Genomic DNA, 25,948 nt, shown 5'->3' with positions numbered 1-25,948 from the left:
ATACACACACAAACAAAACAAACAAAACTCAAAAAGCAACACCCACAAAAACCCAAACAATTGCAGAAAGAAGAGTTTAGAGGAAGAGCTTTTCCGTTTCCCTCCTCTGCTGGGAATGCGGAGTCCCTGGCTCAGCCTAAGCCCGGAGTTTCCCGTTTCCCGGAGGCTAGCAGGTCAGGGCCGAGGCTACAGAAAGCGGACCCCACAAATCTTGCACCATGCGCCCCCGGTGCCCGCTGCGGCGCACTGTCGCCGGTTTAAGGGGCGGGCCATGTCTCCACGTGCTTTCTGCTGAGTGACTGAACTACATAAACAGAGGCCGGGAAGGGGGCGGGGAAAGAGGGAGAGAACGGCGTTTGACCGGTAGTAACCCCGGCGCTCGGCACAGCCGAATCTATAAAAGGAACTAGTCGCGGCAAAACCCAGTAATTCCGAGGGCGAGCGAGCGGGCCGGGACCGGCAGAGCCCACTTCTCTCCGCGGCGCAGCGCAAAGCTGGGCAGGGGCCGCCGCGGGACCCGCGCAGCCATAGCCGGCTCGGGAAGCTGCTCTGCTCCCTGTTTTTCCCCACTTTTTTCTCCCCCTTTCTGGAAGGGTTTGTGTAGGGGTGGGGAAAACAAGACTCAAACAGCAAAGTGGAAAACAGGTAAGAGGTTCCTTCAGTGACTTGGGCATTTTGTTTCGGGGTCAAGGAAGCTTTGGGGAAGCTCTCCGTTTTGGGGACATTGGGGGGACTCGAACTCCCATATACGTTACTTCTGGGGATGCAAATAGGATAGGGGAGGCATAAATAGGGAAAGAATGTTCTGGGCCGGGGCCGTGTCGACCCTGGGACTCAGAACTTCGGCACTCGCGTCTCCTGGCATCTGAGATCAGCCAGAGCATCTCTGGCATCGGAGACTCGCCGCTTGGGTGCAGTGAGAGCCAAGGTTCCCGGGCGTCCTAGGGGTACAGCCAGTGGGGTAGGGAGATGAGGATCCTCTACAAAGAGTCTCCTTTTGTCTGGCGCGGGGTAGGCTGTCTCCCACAAGTGTCACATCTGAGTCCTCACTCCATTATTTAACTGGTTTGTGTTGACCTCTGACTTGGAGGTCCTCTTCCCGGGACTGGGGCGGCATGTCCTTGTTTCCAAAGAACTCTAGTAGGAAGTGTCCTAAACGGGATCTTTTGTGTTACTGCGTGCTTGAGTTCTCGGGGCTTTGTTCGACTCCGGTGTCCTGCCTACAGGCTTCCTGAGCTCTGGAGGGCTTGCAGTCCCTGGCGCAAAGTGGGAGACCACTTTTGTTCCTTCTAAAGACAGAAAACTTAAGAGAGTCTGCAGAAACCCGAAACTGGGGTGCCCAATCCACCCTCACCCCCTGGTGCATCTTACTGCTTTTTGCTAGTCGCCCCTTGAGGAGACTAAATCGGGCCGAGCACCGATTGAGAAGCTGGGGCTAGGTTGTGCAGCCGAATGACCGCAAGTAACCCCAGCGGGCAAGCACAGAACTCGCAGCTCGGGTGCTGGGCCCGGCTCCGCCGCCAGGGGGTGGGGGCTGGGCGGCCTGCGGGTGGCCCCTGGAGACTGGCCGGCAGCGCCTCCTGGCGTAGCCTAGGTATGGCCCGGTGCAGAGTGAGAGTCTCTAGTCCTTTCCCTTCGCTGTGAATCTGGTCAAAACTGGTGTTTCCAAACTTGTGGGGAAACCTGAGAGCCAGGAAAGCCAGTCTAAGTGTTTTTATTTTTTTTCTTCTTTTTTGTTTTTGTGTTTCCTGACTTGACTCCCAGGCCGTTGCTCAATGAGGATGTTCGCTGATGACAGCCTTGTGGATAGGTCCTGTTTTGTTTTCTGCACTTACCTCTGGAAAGGAGAGAAATACTTACTAAACTGTTTACGTTTTTTTTTTTTTAAATTTTGCGTGTTCATTTGTTTGGGGAAACTAAGTATCTGTCACTAGAAGTAATTAATTTGCCCCATTTGCTGCAGTGGTATCACCATTCGAAAACAAAACAAGAATTTACTTTGATATCCCACCAAGGAAGTGGGCTGAATAAATGTATAATAAAGGACAGATAAACAAAAGGAACACGTCTGGCTTAAGATGTAGGTCAGTGGTAGAGTCTACCTTGTATAAGACCTTGGCTTCTAGCACCACCCACCACAGAAGCAAAGCAAAACCAAACCAAACAGCACAAACCTTCCTTGAAGAGAATTGGTACACCACTTTCTTTCTGTGGCTCAACCTTCACCTCCCACAGCACACACCTGACACACGCCTGCCTGCAGGCTCGAGAGCACACCCTTACCTCTTAGTCATAACTTGGAACCCGGACCTAAGTATTGATATTCTACAAGACATAAATGCCAATTAAAAAGTAGTTGTTTATCATCGCTCTTTTCTTTCAGCCCATTTTTAATATTCTAATGCACACATAAGGACAACGTATTGCTGTTCCTATTGTTGCAAAACACTTCCCCCGCATCAAAGGAGATATAGACAGCATAGAGAATATTTTAGTGGATGGTATATTAATATATAAAATAATAAAGATAAATTACAGCTTCTATTGTAAGCATGTCTTTTCCTCAGTGCTGTCACAAGTCATTAAAATAGGGCTTTTTTTTTTTTTAACGTGTGATGCCCAGAGTTGATTATTATCTATGTGAGAATAAGTTGAATCTGAGTGGTGAGGGAAGAAAAATTTCAGCAACATAATGCTCATAGTACCATTTTGGAGCCCAAATTGCTACCATAGAGTAAGTCATGAGTCTCCTTGTGAAAGTCACTGGTGTTCCAGAGGGTCCACGGGTGGTGACTTGGGTATCTGTGTTGGGTGTCTTCCCGAAGATGAGTATTTTAAATCCAGCCCCCTAAAGTGTTTGTATCAGCACCTAAAGCCTGGCAGACCTGCCACGGACCTTGGATGCGTCTTGATTTGGAATGTGTGCTTGGTTTATGGGAGAGCGTGAATTAGTCTAGAATTGGAAAGGGTGCCTGGGGCCAGCTGGTTTTCTACCTCTCTTCATGGAAACCCCAATGCAAACACTATTTAAAAAAATGAATGAAACTTAGCAACTCACCTGTGTGCTCCCTTACCTGTGTGGAGAGGAGCTGGGACATTTAGTATTTTTTTCTTTAGGCATTGTTTGTCCATCTCATAAGCCAGTATGCTTATGTGGGCTGCATATGTAGTGACTGAAAATAGTTAGATCTTTGCTTTTTTAAAAAAATGTATTATTTTTAATTTCTAAGATAGTTAAATGGACATTCCTTTAAACTCTTAAATTAGGAACTTTCTGGATTTTTAGGAAATAAATATGTGTATAGCTTTAGCATTTCTTAAAACATGCAAGTATAAATATATTTTATATGGTCTAGATGTTAAATAAATAATGAAATTATAATGTAACTATGATCAACTATTCTGGCATTAAATTTTAAAAGATCAGTCTTAATACTTGTTTGATTTACTTGCATTGGGAGAGCACCTGCACTAAAAGTAGTGGAGACAGCCTTTACACACGGAAGAGAAAGCACCTGGAATGCCGATTATAGACGTGTTTGTGTCTTAATAGATGCTTACCTTGTGCTGTTCCCAGAGTTACTCAGACACTGGGTTTATCTTCAAGCCAAACTTGTTTATTGTATCTACAGATTCAGAAGGCGGGAGGCTATCTGGCCCTTGGCTCTCCATTTTCCAAGAGGCTGATTTGAGATTTGAATTCACTTCCTGAGGTCTCCAACTGTCCAGATTAAATGAGACACTGGTACAATCTCCGATGCCGTGAAAGGGAATTTGCTGTGTATTCATTTGCTGTCATTCTTGTGTGTATGTGTGTGTGTGTGTGTGTAACAAATTAATACATACATATACATATATACATAAATAGGGAGAAGGAATTCATGGGAATGATACAGATTACAATGTTCTCATGACTAAATGCTCCAAATACTCTAAAATTAATAGCTGAAAAAAATAAGAAAGTAAATGGACAGTGTTAAAGCTGGCATGTAGTATATTAGATTGATCGCATAATAAGCAGGAGGTCATGACCTGATCCTGGATACTACACAGGGAAGACAAGACAGAAAGACTAGTCATACAAATGTTGGAAAAGTACGCCAACACTGAAAGCAAAATCCAAACCTCCCCATATCATAGAAATAAGAATGGGCAGAGACAGCATGTGTCAGCATGAAGGACCCTTTCAACAAGACACTTCTACTGCATCGGCTAGTTGAAATTTGCTCTTGGCATGTGAAATGGATGCTACAGAATATCTCACACCTGTGTTTTCTGAATTTATAGAAACTCAGAGTGCTTTAAAGTATCTGTGTGTTTTCCATTTCTTTCCAAAATATTTGAGGCATGAAGAAGGCAAATAGCTTATGAATTCTACAATAATCAGTTCTTTTTATTTATTTATTTTTTTTACAACTTTTTCGACAGTTGGTTTTAGTCTTGAGGATCATGTTACCTCTTTACAGGTCTATGCTGTTTATGTTTTTTTTTATTTATTTCTTTTTCTTTTTTAAAATTTTCTTTATTTACATTACAAATTCTACCCCGAAAGTTCCCTATACCTCCCCCCCCCCCCCCTGCTCCCCTACCCACCCACTCCCACTACTTGGCCCAGGCCTTCCCTTGTGCTGGGTCATATAAAGTTTGCAAGACCAAGGGGCCTCTCTTCCTAATGATGGCCAATTAGGCCATCTTCTGCTACATATGCAGCTAGAGACACAAGCTCAGGGGGTACTGGTTAGTTCATATTGTTGTTCCACCTACAGGGTTGCAGCCCCCTTCAGCTCCTTGGGTACTTTCTCTAGCTCCTCCATTGGGGACCNTNTGTTCCATCCAATAGCTGNCTGTGAGCATCCACTTCNNTGTTTGCCAGGCACTGGCATAGCCTCACAAGAGGCCGCAATATCAGGGTCCCTTCAGCAGAATCTTGCTGGCATGTGCATTAGTATCTGGGTTTGGTGGCTGATAATGGGATGGATTCCTGGATGGGGTAGTCTCTGGATAGTCCATTCTTTCATCTTATTTGCTGTCATTCTTATTGGAAACTTATGATCTGTATCATATTCCCATTTTTGCTCTGGGGTAGTCAGTCAAATTCTCTTCTGGAAGAGACCTTGGCTGCAACTTGGTGCAAACAAACAAACAAACAAACAAACAACAACAAAACCCAGGCAGTAACATTTGCTCAGTTCTCAAAACTTGGTTTTAAATGAATGTGATACTCTTGCCTCAGCTAATTAATTGTGAATAGTGTGTGACCTCAGACTAGTTTGCTACAGATAGTGGGGCCAAGCTGCATACTTTAATTGTACAAGAAGTCTGAGTGAAAGTCTCAGACATGAAATGGTTTCTGCAAATGGGTCTTAAGCTACACCATACTCTGTCAGACAGGAACTGCATAAAAGTAGCTTGTCTATGTTTATTGTTGACCGTGGGGAACATCACATTTGGGTTTTTTTTTTTTTGAAGATTTTTTAATTTATTATTATATGTAAGTACACTGTAGCTGTCTTCAGACACTCCAGAAGAGGGCATCAGATCTCATTACATGTGGTTGTGAGCCACCATGTGGTTGCTGGGATTTGAACTCAGGACCTTTGGAAGAGCAGTCAGTGTTCTTAACCGCTGAGCCATCTCTCCAGCCCACATTTGTTTTTTAAAACTATGAGACTTTGCAAACTTGAAGACCTGGCAGAAAAAATGTTATCCTCCTCAGGAGTCTCCTGCACCCCCGACTCCCTCCCATTCTGCACTTCCACGCAGAATATGATCTGAGCCCCGTGCTCATGTATGTCACACTCTTAGGTTTTGAAAGAGAGGTCTTTGACCCTTGTGCGTAATGTGCCTCTCTTATACGGAAATGGACAAATACCAGTCAGCTAAGGGGCTGGATGCCGCTCACATCCTGTGTTTTAAAACTACTCCAACAAATAAGACATTCTCAACAAAGAATGATACAGCCACGGACGTCATTGATGAATCTTGGTGCGTGCTTAAATGATTGAGGCTAGATGACTCAAGTAGGATGAACAGTTCTAGTCACCCAGTTTCATTTCCCTTTTTGAGGCAGCTGCAGAGATTTGAGACAATAGTCTATGATGCTCCATTTAAATATTTTGGGTTATTCATTAATACGCTCTTATGGATAAGTGTGAGATAACTCATTAGGTGATTTAGAGGTTTAAACACTTTAAAAAGTACCAAAGCCACTTTGCATTATTTCTGGCTTTCTCACTTTTTGGGTATGTGTCTTAAAATCTATAGTGTGTTTGTGTGTCATTTCCAAACACTTAAGCCACACAGGAATAAGGAATGGTATCAGTCTAGGTGTCTGTTGACAGGTAAATAGATGATAAAGGATGCTCTTGTCCTCTCTGAGGAGCTAGAAATCTACTAACCAGGCCAGGCTCTACTCTTGAAGGTCTCACTACCTCCTAATTATGACACTCGGACCGCACCTTTAACACATGGACCTTGAAAACCTATTGTAGATCCCCAGTTCAGCAACATTTCTCTTGCTGCCTCCTCTGCTTTTCTTTGAAATTGTTAGGGAACCTCACTCCTCTGCGCTCCTGTAAGCACGTTGATACGATTCCCAGAGTGACTGCTGTTCACCCTTTCCGTCCATCCGTGTATGAGGAAGTGAATGAACTGTTTGTTATATTGGGAGTAGGGGCAGTCCTATTGCTTCTTGTGCTGACTGGTCTGTATTTCTATGGCTTCTCAGTACATTAGGCCCTGGCAGGATTTTTTAAAAATCATATTAAACTTTTAATTATTAGATTTACTTATTTTATGCTTATTCCTTTATGCCTGCATGTATGTCTGTATAACATGTACCCGCTTGGTCCCTGCAGAGGTCAGAAGAGGGTCTTGGATTCTGTGGATTTGGAGTTTATGGATGGTTGTTACCCACTGGGCTATCACTCCAGACCCTTTTTTTTTTTTAAACATCATTTATTCTAGTCTCTTCATAATAAAGGCCATGCCTTTGTTTTGTGTCCCGAAGCAGTAAGCTTCCTTGCCTAGATCCACTCCCTAAGCAGTCATTAATTGGAAATTAAATTCTTACTCTTTTGCTTCCTTGATCCTGGATGGCTTCTCCTCTTCCAGAATATAGAGTTATAATGCCCTTTAGAAGAGTAAAGAGAAATTGTGTACATTAAATAGACATGGAATTCTTAAATACTGGCCTGGTCTCATTTATTTGTTGTATCTGGTGGCCCAGTTTGAATTGTAAGGGGCTTTTTCAACTGAAACTCTCCTTGCTCTCCCAAAGACAAAGTGTCCTTAAGCTCTAAGGTCAAACGAGAAGGAAATTTTTACAGAACTCCTGGATGTTTTAAGTAAGGGTCTGCGAGGTGATGTTTTCTTTATGCAAAAGTATAAAATTCTGATACTAATTTTGGTTGGTGTTAATTGTGATTCGAGGCAGGTGTATTTCTTTTTTATAAACTTGTTAATGACAGTGTTAGTTGTAGAGGGACCTTGAATTTAAAATAAAGCCAGCCTTTGGTCAGCTTGTGTTTATTCAGTTATCAGTCTTATGGGGATTTGCAAATTTTAACCAAACAGCTGCCTTTCCCCCCTTTGCAGTGCAGGCTACACTTCATGGGATCAGAGGGTAGCTCTCCCCTGCTGAGAGGAGAGGAGAGTGGGAAGAGCCTGCAGAGACCATCAGGGCACTCTGTCCTCAAACAGAGCTCCATTTGGGGGACACTGGCTCTCACCTGATGTAGCCACTTAGTACATTGTTGCTTGGAGACTGGAGTGTGTGACTTTTTAAATGGCACCAAAAATAAATCTGTCTTTTTTTTTTTTTTTTTTTTTTTTAATGAGGCTACCAAAGTTCCACCCAGTAGATGAGTCCACTTTCCCCTGAATACTTTTCCTTTGCTGCTCTGAGTATTTGATTTGTGGAATCTTAATAACAGGGTCACTTTTAAAGAAAGGAACACATAGAATTTTGATAACACTGGACTCATCTGAGATGATTTTTTTTTTTCCCAAACCCCAAATAACGGTCTTCTCGTTGTCAGTATAAAAAAAAAAAAGCGGACACGCCCTTAAGTTTTTGTTTTTCAGAACCAATTGTAGCCTTATTCCTCTTTCTTCTCCTCCTCTAGTTAGGTAGCCAGCAAAGGGGGCTTGTTCGTCTTTTTGTGGAAGGTGTCAGACTGGAGGGAAGGACTCAGGCCTCTGGCTCACTCATCTGATGAGTTGGCACTTGTGCTGCAGAACTGGCATGTTGGGGACACAGGGCATCTGCTTGCCCTGCTTTCGGAGCTGGCTGGTGAAAGGGCAGTCTGGGGAAGGGTCCTGATATCAGTCACCTGATCTCTAAGCTGGCCCTGGATAAGAGCTCCATTATGTAAAAATGAAAGCAGTAAATTGTTGAGGTAGAAAAGCTGTGTGCAAATATTGAAAGGGTCTTTCACTTGAACCTGTGGGCTTAGAGCTCTCTCTGGGGTGTAGGGGGTGGGGGGAGTGGAGGGGTGGGTGGGTGGGTGGGAGTGGAGCTGACTGTTTTATAGTTGGGATGAGTCTCCCCCCTACCCCCTACAGGGAAGGTGTCCTTTTCAGCTGCTATGTTCACAGGAGTTCTATTGTTTGCTTTTTAACACAGCTGGAAATGGTGCCTTGGCTTTAAACAACTTACTTAGCAGGGTGCACTTGCTAAGCCAGCAACTGGGGAAGAGTTTAGGTAGATGTGAAAAGAGGTGCAGGATGGCAGCCCAGACTTCTAAGATGATTGATTTAGAAGTTGGGTGAAATGAGACAGAGGCAGCCTTAAGACCCAAGGAAGACTTGTTGGAAAGCAGCCGTGGGCTACAGAAAACAGCTGGATGACAGGACAGTGTGGAGAGAGGAGAGACCCCAAAAGGGGATTGTATGGCAAACCCTTGGTATCCTGAAGGGCTTGCTTCCAGAGATACCCAGGTAAGTAGTGTAGGCTCTGGAGAGAGCGCCATGCTCTGGAAAGGCCGTGGAAGGAAATGGTACTTACTCTCTGTGGACAGAGAGAGGAGAGAGATTCCGTTAATTGTCTGCTCACTCTCAGCCCCACCCTGGATGAAAGCTTCACTCTGTGAAGTAGGTTGCACTCGTTCCAATAACAGTGCATCCCATGCTTCCCTTGTTCCAGGAACTGGATAAATGTTTTATATACACTATTAGCCCCGTTTGATGCAGAGGATGCAGGGCGTCAGAATCTTTAGGGTTCCAGAGTCGGTGAATATTCTCAAACTCCAACACCTTTTTCTGTGTCATACATTAATCAGCAATGTGAGCCACATACAATGGTTGCTAATATGCCCCTGGACTACAGCTCCCAAGACGTTCTTGGAAAACCTTAGAACAACGGGCAATATTATCCAGTCAAGTTTGTCTGCAAATCAGGGCGCAGGGAGCTTGCAGGTAGATCAGGGTAAAGGATGCACTGGGCCCTTGCTGAAGTACCTCTTTACTCTAGTGTTTTTGACCACAGTTGAAGACTTTTTACATTTCTCCTTATGACGAGTCAGGCATGAGGGCAGGTTGGTTTCTACAGTAAGAGAAGGTTCATGTTGTGCTACATCCCCCTGACCAGGGAAAAAGCAAATGCTTGTATTATTTGCTAAATTCTTCCTTTGAAGTTGGCTCTGTGTTTGTTTAGTGGAAACCAGTGAGAGGTGAGGGCGATCGCTTAACATTCTGTTAGACATTTCCCCTAACTTTACTCTAGAGGAACAAGGATTTGGGTTCCGTATAGATCTGCTTTCAGAAAAGCCAGGCTTTTAAGCATTTTCTAAAAAAGTCCAGAGCCGTTTGTTTAGTGGATAGCAGCTCTGGAACTCTGAGGGAGGTAAATAGGATCATTGACTGTCTAACTACCAGTGACTTGGTGGGAGTAGCTTTTGACTTTTAGGATCTCTTGTAGAATAGAATTGTCAACAACAGGAGGAATTACTTAACATGAGGGATTGCTTCTCAAAGGCTAGTTACATATCAGCACAACATTCATGACTTTCTTACGTCTGCTTTTGGTTTTCCTTTTTATTTTTTGATTTTGTAGCTCTTGTTTTGAAAATGAAGCTATGCACAAAGAATTTTGTCTCAGAAGTCGGTTATGTGTTCCAGGTTGGGGAAAAATGCATGCAGCTGTTTATAATCTTGCTGTTATGAATAAGGATGTACCTTTGATGCATTTGGCATTTTGAACCCTGCTACCTCCCCAGTTCTAATTGTTGGGAACAATAGCATCTGTGGATTCTGTAGTTTTAGTGGGGTGGGTTCTTAGCTCAGCCTCTTCTGTAAAAGTGATGTTCTTCTTGAGTGATAGGATCAATTCATTTGAGGTTGATTTTTGTCTTGAAGACCTCTTGCCCTCTTTGATGTTTACAAATTTCAGCGTTAAGAGATTCAGTGTTAAGAATATTATCTTTAGGTAGTGACATCATTTCTGGGGTGCCTGTTGATTTGAGTAAGGGAGCATTTAAGGAACCACTAACAAGGATGGCTTCTGGGGTAGTGAGCCTATGACTGGAGGCCAGGAAAGCTAATCAAGGCAGTCAGCTTAGCTTCAGGCATGTATTAAACTGGTGGGTCAGCCTTGGAGAAATTATAGGATGTCTCACAATCCCTCCCATTCCACAGCAACCTATCTGGTGTGAAATCATGGATGCAGTGAGCCTGTGCCAGCCAGGTCTCCTGGCCTTTAGTAACCTCATTAGGCTTCTCCCTGAATACAACTACTGATCCAGAGACATAGGCTCCGAGAGGCTCAGAGAACAGGCCTTTTCTATAGCAAGCATACTCTGTTGGGCTTACAGGTTTCATTCTTGATATTTCAGGACCTTGCACAACCCTCTGGGGATGAGGCAGGAGCCTCATCTGTTCTTGTTTTTGCATCACTATCTCATGAATATGCAGTCAGTTGAGCTCAGCACCTTTGCATATCTGCTACAGTTGGACCTATTTCTCCCGCTTTGTAGTTCAACTGCCTGGCCATTTAGTGGTTTGAAACACCACAGATACACAGTTTTTATTTGCTCGTTTTTACCTCTCCTAAGAAAAGGAAATACAGTTGTATTAAAACATGCCTGCAGCCATGGTCAGAAATTTCACCTTGCATCTATCTGGCTTCTGCTAACTGAAAATCTGTTGTCTGAAGAAAGCACAGCTTACACATATGCATAGAGAAATGCATATATTTATTTATTGAAAGTTTTAGAGAATAGGTGTCATATACCCATTGCTGTTTGAAAAAGAGAATTAATTAGTTGCTGGGCGCACATGCTAAGTTTCTGAACTATTTCTGCGATGGAACCGAGGAGAGAAATGTGTTCAGGAGAATAAGCAGAGTCAAGAGAGACTCTTACTAGGCCTAGGAAGAGGCATCTGACTGTTCTCAAAAAAGTTGCCTTCTCAGCCCGGAAGACTGCCGGAGAGTATGGTGGGATGGGAGGTATTTCCTTAACCCCAAGGCACTCAGTCTTCAAATACAGCTGTTATATGGAACACAGACTTAGGGCTCCCACCCCTCTCATGTCCAGAAAGACCAACTTCTCAGTTCCAGTGAGACATGATGCATATCTGGTCACTGCTTGGGGACTTTTGCTGTTGGGAAACAGGCACTGCCTAAGGTGTTGCCAGTCATGGGTTAAATGACTCTTCTCTTGTGGAGCCTAACACTGGAATGAATCATGCTTGTGTTCTCTCAGGAAGGAACATGACAGGCCCACCCTTCTGTCCCCAAACAGCAGTGGCTTCTAGTAACCACGCACACACTTCGTCTCCTACATCTCTCACTCTTTCAAACACACACACACACATGCACACACACANNNNCACNCGCNCACACACACACACACATGCACACACACACATGCACACGCGCACACACACGCACACACGCACGCACACACATGCACACGCGCACACACGCACACACACACATGCACACACGCACACGCACACACACACATTCACACACACATGCACACGCGTGTGCACACACACACACACACACACATGCACACACACACACACACAGAGTCTCTCTGTGCACCCTTGGCTCTTCTGAAACTTGCACTGTAGACCAGGCTGACCTTGAACTTAGAGATCTGCCTGCCTCTGCCTTCTGAGTGCTGGGATTAAAGGTGTGTGCCACCACTGCCTGGCCCTGTCCTACATTTCTGTCAGCAGACTAAGTGCTTCAGGGTTGAGGTAGTCTGGGGAAGCCATTCTTGGTTTTTTTCTTTCTACTATGCTAACCGAGGGGGATAAATTCTTTGACTTTACCTTTATTATGTTACTTCCTCCTGTTTCCAGTAGGTCTCTTGCCTCTTATCTCATCTCTCTTTGAGATACATTTGTCAAGCTCAAAATGTCAAAATGACATGGTCAGGAAGAGAGTGGTAAGCAGAGACCATCATTTTCCCTTACCACCAAGTTTCCTATGAACTTCTCTCCTCCCTCCCTCTCTCTCTCTCTCTCTCTCTCTCTCTCTCTCTCTCTCTCTCTCTCTCTTTTCTTTGGCTACTGTCAGAGTCTGTGTGCCTGGCTTTCTAGTTTGCTTTAGGGATGTGTAAGAAGAATTTATAATGCTGGCTGGTGGGCAGCCTATGGTTGGCCCAGCTTCTCACTTATTCCTTCTAGAGATGTTCCATTAGAGGGAACCTCCTCTCATGTGGCCCTTTCCCACTTTTCTCTGCTAAAGTGAGCCCCACCCCCACCCTCGAGAATAGGATCTATGCCTTTCTTATTCTCCACTGAGTCCTAAGGGTCTGGCGTGTCACATCACTTGTGATAGGTGCCCATGGTTAATGGGAGCCTGGCTGAGTTGGGGATGAGGATGTTTGGCCGAATTACTAAATAATGAGTTCGTATTTACCTACTAGACCCCCCCTCTTGGGGAATCCTACCATAATCAGACCTTATAGTATGCAATCCTTAGGTTTAAGGCATAGTTGGACTCTTGGGGTATGTTAGGTGTTATAATAGCTTTAGAGACTGTTTGGTGTTAGGTTTGTTGATGTATGATTTACATTCTCTAGAATTTACCCTTCTAAAGTATACGGTTGGGCTTTTCACAGATGTACACAGCGGTGTAAATGGTGTAACTCCAACCACCTTCCCAACATTGAGTCATACGCGCTCCTCTGGACTTTTCTCCTCTCACTTATAACCTTTGACAACCGGTGGCTTGACTTCAGGCTTTGTCGTTTCGTTTTTTTTCACAGTGCTTAGTACAACTCAGATATTATATAGCTGTCTCCTGTGTCCGCTCTGTTTCTCTGAGCACACAGCTGTTGAGATTTGTGTGTGCTGTTATGTGTGTCAATGCTGGGTCCATTTTTATTGCTCAGGACAAGTCCCAGTTTTGTTTATTCACTTGTTGATGGACATTCGGTTGTTTCAACTGGCTTTTCTGAATAAGGTCTCTGTAAACATTTGCATTTATCTTTGTGTGGGCTTTTGCTCTCACTTCTTTGGGTAAGATGGGGTGAGACGGTCAGATCATTTCATAACTGAATGTATAGCTTTATAAGAAGCTACCACATTTTTCCAAAGTGCAACTTATGTCCCTGAAATCAGTGTATTGAGTTTAATTACTCCACAGACTTATTCATGCTTTAGGCTTAGGTTTAATGTGTGTGTGTAATGATATCTCATTGTGTTTTTAATTTGCATTTCCCTATAAGTTCTGGTGTGAGCATCTTCGCATATTCAGGATGGTTATGTTTTTAGCAGACTTTTGTCTTCTGTGGACTCTATAAAACTTCCAAATGCCAGTGGCTTTTGAAGTAAAACTTGCTCAACAAATTGGTGGAGGATTAGAGCAGTCACTTCATCCAGATCTGTCTTGCACAAATCAAGGGTGGGATGTGGAAATTACTAGATTGATAAGTGAGACTAATGCCGAGAATCAGATAAATTGCTCAGAGGAATTGAACATGAAGCTTGGCAGAGAGCCAGTTCCATGATCCCAGTGGTTTGGGGAGGTCTATGTGGTCCTTAAAGTTTGGGGAGGTCTATGTGGTCCTTAAACCTGCTGTTTATGCAAAGTAGACATAGATTCACTTAAGCTTCCCAGGAAGCCTGAGGAGTCACTGGGGAAGCTTTGCAGTCCTTTGCGACTCTCCTGAGCTTGCTGTGGAAGCAGCTGAGCACAGGGCTCCCTCCCTGGGGACAAATTGCCTGAATCAGTTAGTTAATCAAGCTTGAGAAATCAGTTACCACAGGCCCAAGAATGCCATCACCCTTGAACTTTGGGACCCTGTTTTTCATGGCCATCTTTTAAAAAACATAATTGAGGCCATATCCCCTAAGTGCTCCCAACAAGCCAGTATTGATTTATTTGTTTGCTGGAGATAACAGAAATGGAGGGTCAGGAATCCTGTTGTCCCAACTCAGAAGGGGACAGACCCAGACCCGGCGGGGAAAGTCCTGCAGAAAACCTGCTCATTCAGATGTTGGTAGAGAGAGGCGACCAGGAAGGGTTCCTGATCTAGTAGCAGCTCCATGGAGGCCCAGCCTTGTGGAGGCATTAGGCAGGCTCACAAGAGAAAGGGTTGCTCTGGGAAAAGGAACGGGGCAGTGTAGTCCAGGAGAGAGTGAGTGCAGCTTGTCCCTAGGGGGAGTCCTCCAGGGCATGGCCAAGGAGGTGAGAGGAGGTGATACTTGCTGAAGGCCCACAAGGGAAGTTGAGGAAACCTTGGGGAGGACTCCACGGTGGTAGGAAGCTGGTGAAGAGTAGGCAAGTACCATGTGTAGATAATTTGATTTTAGTCAAATAGTTTGGGTGCTCTTGTGTCCATGGGAGGAGAATGGGGCAAGCCTGGAGCCAAGGAGGCCAATTCAGTCACGTAGGATCAAGAGGATGGTCCTTGATGGGTGAAGATTCTAAAGTGGGCTCACTTCCAGCCAGTGCCTGGAAATTCATGCAGGGGAAGGAGCAAGTGCGTTATACTTCAAAACATTGAGAAATTCAGTGCACAGGACTTCCTACCCCCCCCCCCGCCTCCCATGCCGTTTGAGGTTTGTTTGTTCACTTCCTTGGAAAACTGATGTGGAAATGTCCCATTGGCTTTCGTTACCTGGGTAGAAGGACTCAGGCATTTCCCTTCGCTCTGGATAACGTTGCCCTCGGCGTGGACCTCTGTGTTCAGAGATGGAGGCATGGGAATTATGCCGGTGTCCAGGAGGGATGGGCGGCAAAGTCAGTCACCCTCACCGGCTTCCTTTTTCACACCCAGAGAAGAACTTTTCCTCTAGTCACTTGGCATTTGTGCTGTGTCCCTGGGGAGCCTGGACTCTGAAACTAGTTTCAGAGACTCAGAAACTCATCAACTTCTAGGAAAATGTCCTCCAAGAAAATCCAGTTTTTCTTCTCCTCCCAAGGGTGCTCTGTCTCCATTCCCCCACCCCACCCAAACATCTCTGCTCAGGAGTCAGGCAATAATTCCAGATATGGATTGGGCCCCAGAGAGCCACCCTAAGCTATTCAGAGCTTGTCCTTCCTACTTTCCTCACACCACCCCTCACTTCCAAAAACAAGAACTAACAGAATGTCCTCTTTAGATAGACAGAGGTACAGCTGAGAGTGCAGGTGGGGCCTGGGGATCTGGGGACCTGGGTTTCTTTGTCATCTGCATTATGCCTAGCACTGCATTCTGAATTTATTTCTATCACCTCATTTAATACTGTAGAATACCATACAAGGGAGATGTCACTGCCCCCTGTAGAAATGAGGAACTTGCTGCTCAGAGACGATATCTGTCCTGGGGTCAGAGGTGGGCATCTGGGGGCTTAGTGGCTACCAGGGTTCATTCTGAGACTTCGTTTCCCTTTTGTTGTAGCGCATTGATTGTGTTCCAGCCTTTCTTCCATTTTACAGTGGGCTCTGAGACAATTTCTGTACCCTGTAAGTCAGCTAAGTGATTCCTGGAGAGTGGCTTTAACTGGAGAAAAACCCGGTTAATAATTCTTTAATATTTTAAGTGCCACTTAAAAACAATTTGGTCACCTCCCTGTCAGTGCTCTGCGTCCAGTTGGCATCTCTTAGCAGGGACCGCAGGCCACATGCTACTGACTAGGTCTTCCTCTTGCTATTGGCCTAAGTCATCTCGTTTTTGCAGTAAGGAACTGTGGGTAGTCTGTGCCCTTTCTGGATTTGCTGTGCAACAGTAAAGTAAGCCCTAGGGTTTGACTATTATAGAATTTCTGATTTATTACATCACTAATAAATGAGCTAGAATTAGCCATTCTAGGACATCCATTGTTCTGGACATGTTGATTTTCTGTTTTCTTTTTCCTTCTTTCCTAGACATTTTTAATCTTAGTTCTCTTGTATCAGGGAACAAAAGGGTATCACAGGGACTTAAAATCCTATCAGAAACCTCCCATGCATTGTTCGAGCTCATGGGCTTGATGGGTGATGTTTTTGATTTTTGTCTCTTAGCATTTTACCCTGATATTTCACCTATCTACAACAGAGGGCTACTAGATGCCACAGTCACTGGGAGTCTTTTCATAGCAGCGGTTTCTGCTGAGGGTTTGTGATTGGCAACCATTGTTTGGTCCCAGCTTTAATAACCTGTGTGTCTCTCTCCCTCCTGGCACTTTTCAGTTTCCCCCTGTTCCTTAGTTCGCTTTAGCTGAAGTCTTTGGAAGTTTTCCAGCATTGAATAAATACAGCTGGGTCGTGGGTAGCAAGGTCACTGGGCGAGGAGGACATAGGCTTGTACGACCTCCTTGTGAAAATCTCTAGGATGGTGAACGGTCCCCCCAGGGAGACCTTTGAGACATCCGTGTAGGAGTGAAGCGGCCATGTGTTCAGCTGTAGGTAGAGCAAGTCAAGAAGTGTGCTCCATATGTCCCAACTGTAGGAGCCTGCTGCGTTCACAGATGCCCTGTTGGGAACAGGCCTTGGCTGGCTCTCTTCTCTGTGGGATACTGTTTTCTTTCCACAGAGACACAACACAAGCTTTGTCCATATCACAAGGGTGTCCCTGGTATTGCTCATAGTCGTCTAAGACAGTCCTCAGCTTTCCACCTGGGGAAACTGCCTGGCTAATGATGCTGTCGATCACTTGGAGGGCCCAGCTTTGTGGCCAGATGAAAACATTGTCTGTCTGTTAGAGACTATCACTAGTCACTCCAGGGATCAGGGAGAATTTGTAAGTGCTGCTGACGGGTCTTGGGAGGAAACGTATATGCATAGGGAAGGCAGGAAGGCCTCTGGGGCTCTGGGATGGCATGTCTGATCTTTGTTTTGACCAGGGAAAGTTACTCTCTCAACTCTGTTGTCATAGACGCATTTTTCACTCTTAAAATGATCTCCTCAGTGGTGCTCACATGATGAGGACCATTGATTGCGTCTGACCAGCTGCCAGCCTAGAGCCAGCAGGCCTGCCCCGGAAGCTCTGTCTGGAGATTCTGGGGGTTGGCAGTCCAGGACTCATGACCTTTTGACAAGCCACCAGGGTGTCAGAGGTGTCTGGTGAGAGGGCTGGAGCCGCCACTCTTCTATGGCATAGGGCTTCGAAGCAGTGATTGACAGCTCTCTCTCTCTCTCTCTTGTTTTATCTTTCAGTTAATGACCAGCCACGGAGTCACAGCTCTGTGCTCTGGCTGCTTCCTCCAGGGCTCTCAAGCCACACGCGCAGGTTGCTGTGGGTGCCGGCTGCGGTGACATGGCTTGTTGGTCTCAGTTAAGGCTGCTGCTGTGGAAGAATCTGACCTTTCGAAGGAGACAAACAGTAAGCTGTGGGGTTCTCTGTGGGGCTCCTGCTTGCTCTCTCCTTGGGGCTGGACTGGGGATTGGAGAGGGAGGGTTTTCACACGGTGGTTATTGAATGACGCTGGTACTTGTGGACACAGGACTGTGTGGCTCTGCATGGAGGAGGGAAGGTGATCAGTCAGGCAGAAGTAATAGCTTGGGATTGTGCTGGTTTCTGGGTATGGGTTCTGACCTCTGCAACCTGGTAGAAAATGCCCCCCCCCCAATCAAGCCCCTATCTCCTTTCACTGAATTTCTGGTAGCTACTTGGAGCTACCCATGAGCACTCTCTGTAGGCCCCAGTGTTTCTGTAAAGTGAAGTACTGAAGTGGGTCTTAGAGATGTGCCTGGAGTTCTCAGCACTAAGCCTTCCTCAGCTTTGACAGCAGCCTGGAATATTATAATAACGGAGACTTGCCATTTCTGTGGAGGTATCTAAGCCACCCACTTCCTAAGCCAGTCTTTCTTTGAATAATCCAGTAGGCCCACCATTACTTCGTAGGTGAGTGTTGTTTTTCTGTAGAAGACTGTGAAGACTGTAGGGCAAGGTGAGGAAGCTTAGGTCAGCCTTCCATGTGGTGTCTTTATCTCTGACCACTATGAATCTTCCATCCTGCCCTCTCAGTGTAGCTACGTGTCTCTGACGCTCACTTCTAAACTTGTTTCCTGTCCTGCACTTTTTCTTGGATCACAAACCTGCATCTCCACTTGGCTATCTTAACGAAGTTCAACCTGTCTGTAATCAAACTAATCTTTTGAAAGTCAAAGACCTTTAGTGAACCCTGAAGGGAGTCTAATTTAGTGTTTCTCAAAGTAGAATAGTACTTAAAGATCTTCTATAAGAGAAAAAACATACTGAGGTACTCTTTTGTTCACTGTGTTTTTATTATAAAATGACTTAACTATGTGAGTAACAGTAGATTTAAACCCTGATGATAAAACCATAGGCCCCATACAGATTTATAAAGCAAGGCAAATAAAACTGAAGAAAAACATTGCAATTCATATTATTACCTTTGCTGTAGTAAGAAAACTGACTTTGTTTAGAAAGTGAACATTTGTTTGAAATACAATTTACAAGTTGCCACGTGAAATCTGGTGGTAGATGATACAATGGTGGCCACTTTGACTTTGGCTAATCTATATTACTCTGTGCTGATTTAGTTCTTCACCCGTTTCTTCTTGGGCAACATCCATTGATACCATTTGGGTTTCCTTTTGTCCAATCCCATCAGTAGGCTGGTATGGTCATACGTTGCATACGCTAATAAACCTGAGCGTTGATGGCTTGTGGCACAATTTATGCTAAAGTAAGTAAAATCAGAGAGGTGTACCAGAATTTGTTCAGATGATCATTGAAATGGAAACACAGAAAGTTGAAAATCTTTGGGGAGAACCCAGGTATAATTGTTTGAATGCTCATGTGGATACACACACACACACACACACACACACACACACACACACACACACGAGACGGGGCAGCGGGGGAGGGAGGGAGGGAGAGAGAGAGATTGATTCCAGTTTTTTCAAGAGTTTTGCATCAGCTTTTAATGTTACAAATGAGGAACTTGAATTCAAGGTTACTAGTGAGAGAGCAACGACTAGAATCTGTGTCCATTGTCATTAGTAATAATGACAAAATATAATGCACTTTGCTATGTTATAATAAAATTAGAATGTGCTTCTATGAGCTAGGCACATAATGTGTTATTTATATATTTGTTTTATAATTGCTGTAGATTAACTACAAGGCCTTGCACATGCTAGACCAGAACTCTACCAGTGATCCAAACAGCTGACAAAGTGGGTTATTGTACTAGCTGTTCTTAAACCCCATGAGGTAGTTCTCTTTATGGTACAGATAACAGATTTGATGTACAGAGAGGTTAAAGAGTTTCCCAGAGGTCTGCATTGCTAGAGTTTGGTTGCCGATAGTCTGATGCCAACAATTACATGTTAGACTCTGTTAAACGATAGCTGCTGTGTTGGACTGCCATTTAGTTATTGGTCTTTTCAAGACCGGGTTTCAGGTATCCTAGAACTCACCATATAGCTAAGGCTGCCTTTGAACTCCCGATCCTTCTGGCTTCCCTTCCTAGTGCTGGGTGGGATTACAGGTGCGTACCACCATACCCAGACTTACATCACTTTCAATGGTATAATTTTAAAAAATATCAACAAATCTTGACATTTCTGACTTTTCCCTTACCTATCTCCTGTACCTCACAGTCATTCTTAGGTCCTGATGTTCCTATGTCTGTTACATTTTCCTCTTTATGTCCATGTCCTACCTGGTGGGAAATTGTCTCTGCTTTGATGGGCACATTCACGAGTCACAGAAAGAAACATCACTTTAGCAATGAAAAGTGGGTCTCAAGAGAGCCTGCTCCGAATATCAGATTTTACAGATGGGGAAACTGAGGCACAAGGGGGTGGACAAGATTCTCTAGATCAGTCAAGAAGAAGCTGAAGCCCTCCTCACTCCGGTTCTCAATGGCGGCTCCCTTTTCCAGTCTTTTGTAGCCACATGATAGCACCAAGCTCGGGCGGAGGAGGAGGTGCTAGGGTATGGATTCTTGTGCCCAGGAAAGAAGGAGTCAGGAGCAGACTGTCCAGGAACCCGAGATGCGGGCTAGGGTTATCTCCTCTGAGCCAGCCTTCATTGGGTTTGATCTTGCTTCTTCTTGCTTAGTGCTGTATTTTCATTATGCTTACGAGATTAAAATGATCAGGATTGGAAAGATAGGCAGATTTAGTCGAACGCAATTTACTGAAGAGTTCTTGTTGAAGTGGGAAGTAGGGACACAGTCCTTGGACACAGGTGGCCTTTGTAGGATACATCACTGCTTACCAGCTTGTCTGAGTCATCTCCCTTCCTGATTGCTAAAGTAAATCCATTTTGAGAAATCAGAAAGAAACACAGTTGATTTCCAGTCACAGGTACTTTATGAGCAGAGCAGGGGCTGCCAAGATCTGACCTGCCTCTTGTACAGTTGTTGGAGCCGGGGCTCTCTGATGGACACAGGCTCAATTCTGAAGTAACGTCAGAACCTGTCTCCTGGCATCCTTACAGGCCAGGCCTTTAAAAGTTGGCTTAGCTTTATCCTCAGTTACTGCGGAGAAAGTGTCACTCCTGTATAATCAATCCAGTTGTGTATTTTTAGGGATGAGAACGTGTGTGAGCCTTTGGCACTTTCTTAACTCACAGAGTAAAGCCTGTTATGAAGGGGGAAGAGTTTGAAACCCCTTGATAGCTGCAGTGTTTGGACATTCACTGCATGCTCCCCTGGTCCTGAGAGCATCTGTACCCATGGCCCAGAGCCTAGGACAGAACCTGGTTCTTACGACATATGTAATAAGAATTTGCCTGATGAGTGGTGAATGTGTTGCTGGTCTGTTATTTGAAGGTCTTGGAGCAGCTAGGAGAACTAGAAAGAATATGCAAAAGCTTGGAGCTGAGGAACGCCAGCTATAGGCAACACCGCTCTTGTGTCCTTGTTTGTAGACGACTGTTATGGACCTTCGCTGTCCTTTCATTGTGCAGACTCATGGGGTCCATCAATCAGAGTGAGTTTTCCAGTGTTTCTCTTGGGCAAAGAATACATTGAATTGAGTTGCAAAAGGGTGCAAAGCTCAGTTTGGGTCCAAAGTACCGGTCAGCTAGTGTGTGGGCAGCAGTTACCCTATGCAAACAGCGTTTGGGACAGGAAAGGGGGTGGACTTCAGGATATCAGGTCTTCCTCTGGCTTTGGCCTGGATCCAGAGGCCAAGGTCTCCATGAAACAGAAGGGACAACACGAGGTGGCCAAATGGACTCATTTGTCTTTGCCTTTAAAGGAAACAGCAAATTCTAACTCTAAGGTAACTTGAAGGACTGCCGTTAGGACAGTCTGGAATGAACTCGAAAACAGTTAGGACTCCTGCTTCCCGAGTAGTTAAGAGACGGTCACAGTCTGTAACCTCAAACCTTATTGGCAGCACTTAGTTTGCACCTAGTGTTTGCTGTTTCAAATGAACTCTTCTGAGGGTTTTATGCATACAGCCGTTTCTTACCTTGTGTTGGCTCCTTAGTCCAGGATCTCAGGAGCAGGAATACTGGGCCAAAGTGATGTGGCCCTTGAAGTATATGGCCAGATGTCCTTTCAAAAGACAGGACCAGTTTTAACAGTCATTCTGAGGGTTCTGAGTGGTTTTGCATCAGGCTGCAGAGTTCTGGGAGATAGGCCTGGTTTATAAATTTTCTTTCCCTCTGGCTTTGAACTGATTTAGTTTTAAGATTTCACTTTGGGTTTTGCAGACTTGATGAAGCCTGTGGCATTGGGGACAGGTCAAGTTCAATCTGTATCTTCATATCACATCACTCCGTGCCTGTACACTTTGTAAGACAGTAATTCCTTTCCTACTTATTTTTGGGACATTTATAAAACTTTGTCCATATAGGGGAATATTCTGGAGTCTTTCATTTGGTGATTTGACAAGTGTTGGTTGCTGTATAACTTTTCTCATTGCTGAGTAATTCCCCTAACACCTGACAAAAAGCAGATTACAGAAGGAGTAGCTTATTTTGGCTCTCAGTTTGAAGGGACAGCCTGTCACAGTGAGGACAGTATCAGAGTGGGAGAGCGAGATGGCTGGTCACATAACATCGGCACCAGGGAGCTGCAGGGGATGAATGTCTTTCCCCCCTTTTATTCAGTTTGGAATCCCAGTCCCTGGGGTGATGATGCCCACGTTTAGAGTTGGTCTCTTCCTTGCTCAGTTAAAACTTTTAGAAATATCATCTCAGATACACTCAAAAGTGTGCCTCGTTAATTTCCTCTCTTTTTGGTGGGGGTTTCAAGATAGGGTTTTACACTCATAGAGATTCGCCTGCCCCTGCCTCCCGAGTGCTGGTGTATGCTACTACCACCCAGCTCCTCCATTTTTCTTAATCCGGTCAAGTTGACAGTAGGTAGTAACCATAGAGTTAGTTACCTGGTATTGCTGGAGCACACAGGTCTTCCTTTGGTGAGCAGTCTGATGTCTGGGGAACTGGTTCTGCTGTGTTAGTGACCATGCTGCAGACAGAAAGCGGGACTTCCCTCCCTTTTTTCTTGGTGTCTGTTCTCTCTGATTCTTTGTCTCTGCTTGATTCAACTCCAGCATCTCTAGCCTAGTCAGTGTAAGAAGCAATCACTTTGTCTTTCAATTGTTTTTGCTTGCTTTGGTGGTTTATTTTATTTTATTTTATCTTATTTATTTTTACTACTGTTATTCAGATGATCTTTTCCGGAGGCCAAAATTTATTCCATTGATCTTTCAATGTTCTTTAAACGCAGCCCTTGAACCACGCCAACCTTGAAATAATAAGGGTAAACCTTGAAGGCAAGGCCCCCACTGCTATACCCTTAGGCTTAGGAAGCGAAGTGCACTCATGCAGTGACTGGGATGCGACGTATTCACTTCTGCAACCAGGAAAAAAAGTTAAATGTGAATATCCATGGGGACTGTGCACATGTGGAGCGTGTGTGGCTTGGCACCACCCTGAATGAAAAGGCAAACATGGTTTGGTGCTTATGGACTCTCACCATGGTGACGGCAGAGCTGCTAAGCTTGGTTTTATGCTGCATCGGTTACAGGAAGCAGCATTTGATCCTGAGAAATTCAGTGCAGCAGCTCGCAACGGAGGGCACGGCCCCTCCCCTGTCCTGGGCTATTTAATCGGGATAGTCTCAATCTCAAGTGTGCCTGGGGTCCTGGGCTCTAGAGGTAGAGGGCAGGGGTGTTGATGCTAAACACAACATAGTTGGTAGTAGAATCCTGAACAACTAGCCGTCTGCCAGAGCCAAAGGTGACTTGCTGAGAAGTCCTCCTGCGGGAGTGCTTGTTCCTCATCCTCAGGTTAGAGATGAAGAGTTAGGAGAAGGGTGTGCACAGTGTGCTCTGGGGTTCCCTAGGGCAGCATGACTTGAATGACAATCACTTCTTGAAAACAACATTTCCTACCATTGCCACTTATGGTGGGAAGTTACAGAGTTGGTGTAGCCATGAAGGACTTTCAAGAGTTTTCAGTAGAAGCTTCTAACGGTACAAGCCGCATCTTTGTCCCTAGGCTGGTTATTCATACCTTATGCTTATGGCGAGGTTAGAGATGCGGAGAAGCCTGACTTTGATGAGTAGATCTGAAATAGCATTCCTGGAGAAGTCAAATTTAGTTTCTAGAAGAAGGGGATGTATCAATACCTAGAATGTTCTGAGCTTGGGAGTGGGTTTGATGTTTATAGACAAAAATAGTTTTGGAGGCACAGGGTAAAAAGGCATAATTAAATCGCATATCCCATGAGCTCTGTAATTTTGGTGTTGTGAATGTTGTGTGCAGAGTCTTCACATATATATATATATATATATATATATATATATATATACATACATACATACATATTAGTGCTCAGCTCAGTAGAAGCTTTGAAAGGTCAGGAGTCGACACGTTGTACGTGGTGAGGGAAAGGTGACCTTAGTGCTTAAGAGAAACAGCCCTTAAGCTAGATTGACGTTGAATCTAAACTCTTTCATATACCAGTTCCTTGGGCAATTTATTAATCAGCCCAGCTCCCTCGTATGTAAAGTGAGTATTACATTAATAATCCTAATTTTGATGTCTGACTATAAAAAACATCTATGAAGTGTGTGTGTGTGTGTGTGTGTGTGTGTGTGTGTGTTGTGGTGTGAGTTGGCCATCATGACTGTCACTGTCAGTTTACTTCATATCTCTTTCCCTGATCTGGTTACAAATTCTGCCTTCACCTCCTGAATGATGTCTAAGGTTTCCTCTGGTGCTTTGCTGCCAGAGCTGTGGGTACTATCCATCCATTCGTTCAGTGGATGAACGTATTCTGACTACATGCTGCTTTGTGGTCCTGGAAGTGTGGGGCTACAGAGGTGTCCTGAACACAAGGCTTGCTTTACTGGGTCGGATATGTGATGAGGTCGAAGGTGTGTGTCTCTAGTGTAGCACTGTGAGAGGCAGCCTGGTGGGTACTGCACAGATTTAGGTATTAAGATTGGGGGTTCCAATGGCTCATAATTTTTCTGGCCCTCCAGTCATCACTTATGAAATAGTATTATTGCAGCCTTCGTGAACGAACTGTTGGGGAGAAGAGACACCCAAATCACTAAGTGTCCATAGCTGTTCAGTATCAGCTCTAACTGCTACCTGTCTGCAGGGTGTTAGTTTATCTTGTGTCTGTGGAACCTGTAGACATCTTTAGTCCATGCTGTGTAGGGAGATTTTCTTTGTTTCCTACCGGAGATGGCTGTCTTTGTCAAATAGAGTTTCATGTGACCTCTGGAATGAAGTACAGCTGGCTTCTGGTCTTGGCTCTGCTCTGACTAGTGCTGTGGCCGGCTATCCCTTGAGCAGTAGACTTTTTGGTGTAAAATGGGAAGAGTAATGGTTCTGTGCCCACAATGATGTTCTGAGGATTAATGGGAGTTAATGGTATAAAATGAGCCCAGTACATATGGAGCTCTCCCTAAATGGTAGCTCCTATTTATCCTGTTCATTGAAATAGTGGTTTCAGAGCCTACAGATGAATGACTTTTTGTATATTCTCTGTTCAATTTTACACTTTTCAGCCTTCATTATTCTGTAATTCATCATAGCCATGTCATTATAAGAAAGCTTTATTTCTATGTTTGCTTAGTAATGTGTGTGAGGGGTTTTATAAAGATGCAGGCTTAGAATGTATTGGGTTCTGTGTCCTGTGTTCTTGGTTAGTGAATGCTGTGTTTCATAAATGTTGCTGTAATGACCAAGTAATATATTATTGCCCATTAGATGTATGCTTATGCAACCATTTCTTCTTTGCTGTATGATCGAGTTATTTGTTTACAACACTTTACAGTTATAGCACTTTAAATCACATATACAGCTTTTTGAGATTGAGTTTCTTTCTTTTGTAATTTGCTGCTTTGGATGAATTCCCAGGGAGATGATAGTTGGTCAAAGGGGTAAATGTGCCTTTTGAATGCGTATTGCCAAACGTCTTTCCCAGAGGAATCAGCTGAGTTTTGTTTCTATCTTTCTGATTTTGAAAGCTTCAGTTCACTCTCTTACCCAATACATGCTTACTGTGTCATGCTTAGCCCTTAACCATGTTGCAGACTTGCTGAGGACATAGTAACAGAGGGGAGAGCCTCATA

General features: G+C 44.5%; 1 protein-coding gene across 1 annotated transcript in view; it reads left to right on the top strand.

Moving 5' to 3' along the window:
- Positions 1–418: 418 nt before the first annotated feature.
- Abca1 (ATP binding cassette subfamily A member 1) overlaps positions 419–25,948 on the top strand; it is a 119,985-nt gene continuing 94,455 nt past the window's right edge. The window contains exons 1-2 of the mRNA XM_021201044.2: positions 419–645; positions 17,579–17,744. Of these exons, the coding sequence (XP_021056703.1) occupies positions 17,679–17,744 (66 nt within the window). The 5' untranslated portion in view covers positions 419–645; positions 17,579–17,678. The remainder of the gene's footprint in view (positions 646–17,578; positions 17,745–25,948) is intronic.

This window comes from Mus pahari, chromosome 6 (assembly GCF_900095145.1).
Source record: "Mus pahari chromosome 6, PAHARI_EIJ_v1.1, whole genome shotgun sequence".
Lineage (NCBI taxonomy): Eukaryota > Metazoa > Chordata > Mammalia > Rodentia > Muridae > Mus > Mus pahari.
This window is presented reverse-complemented; position numbering and strand designations above follow the sequence as displayed.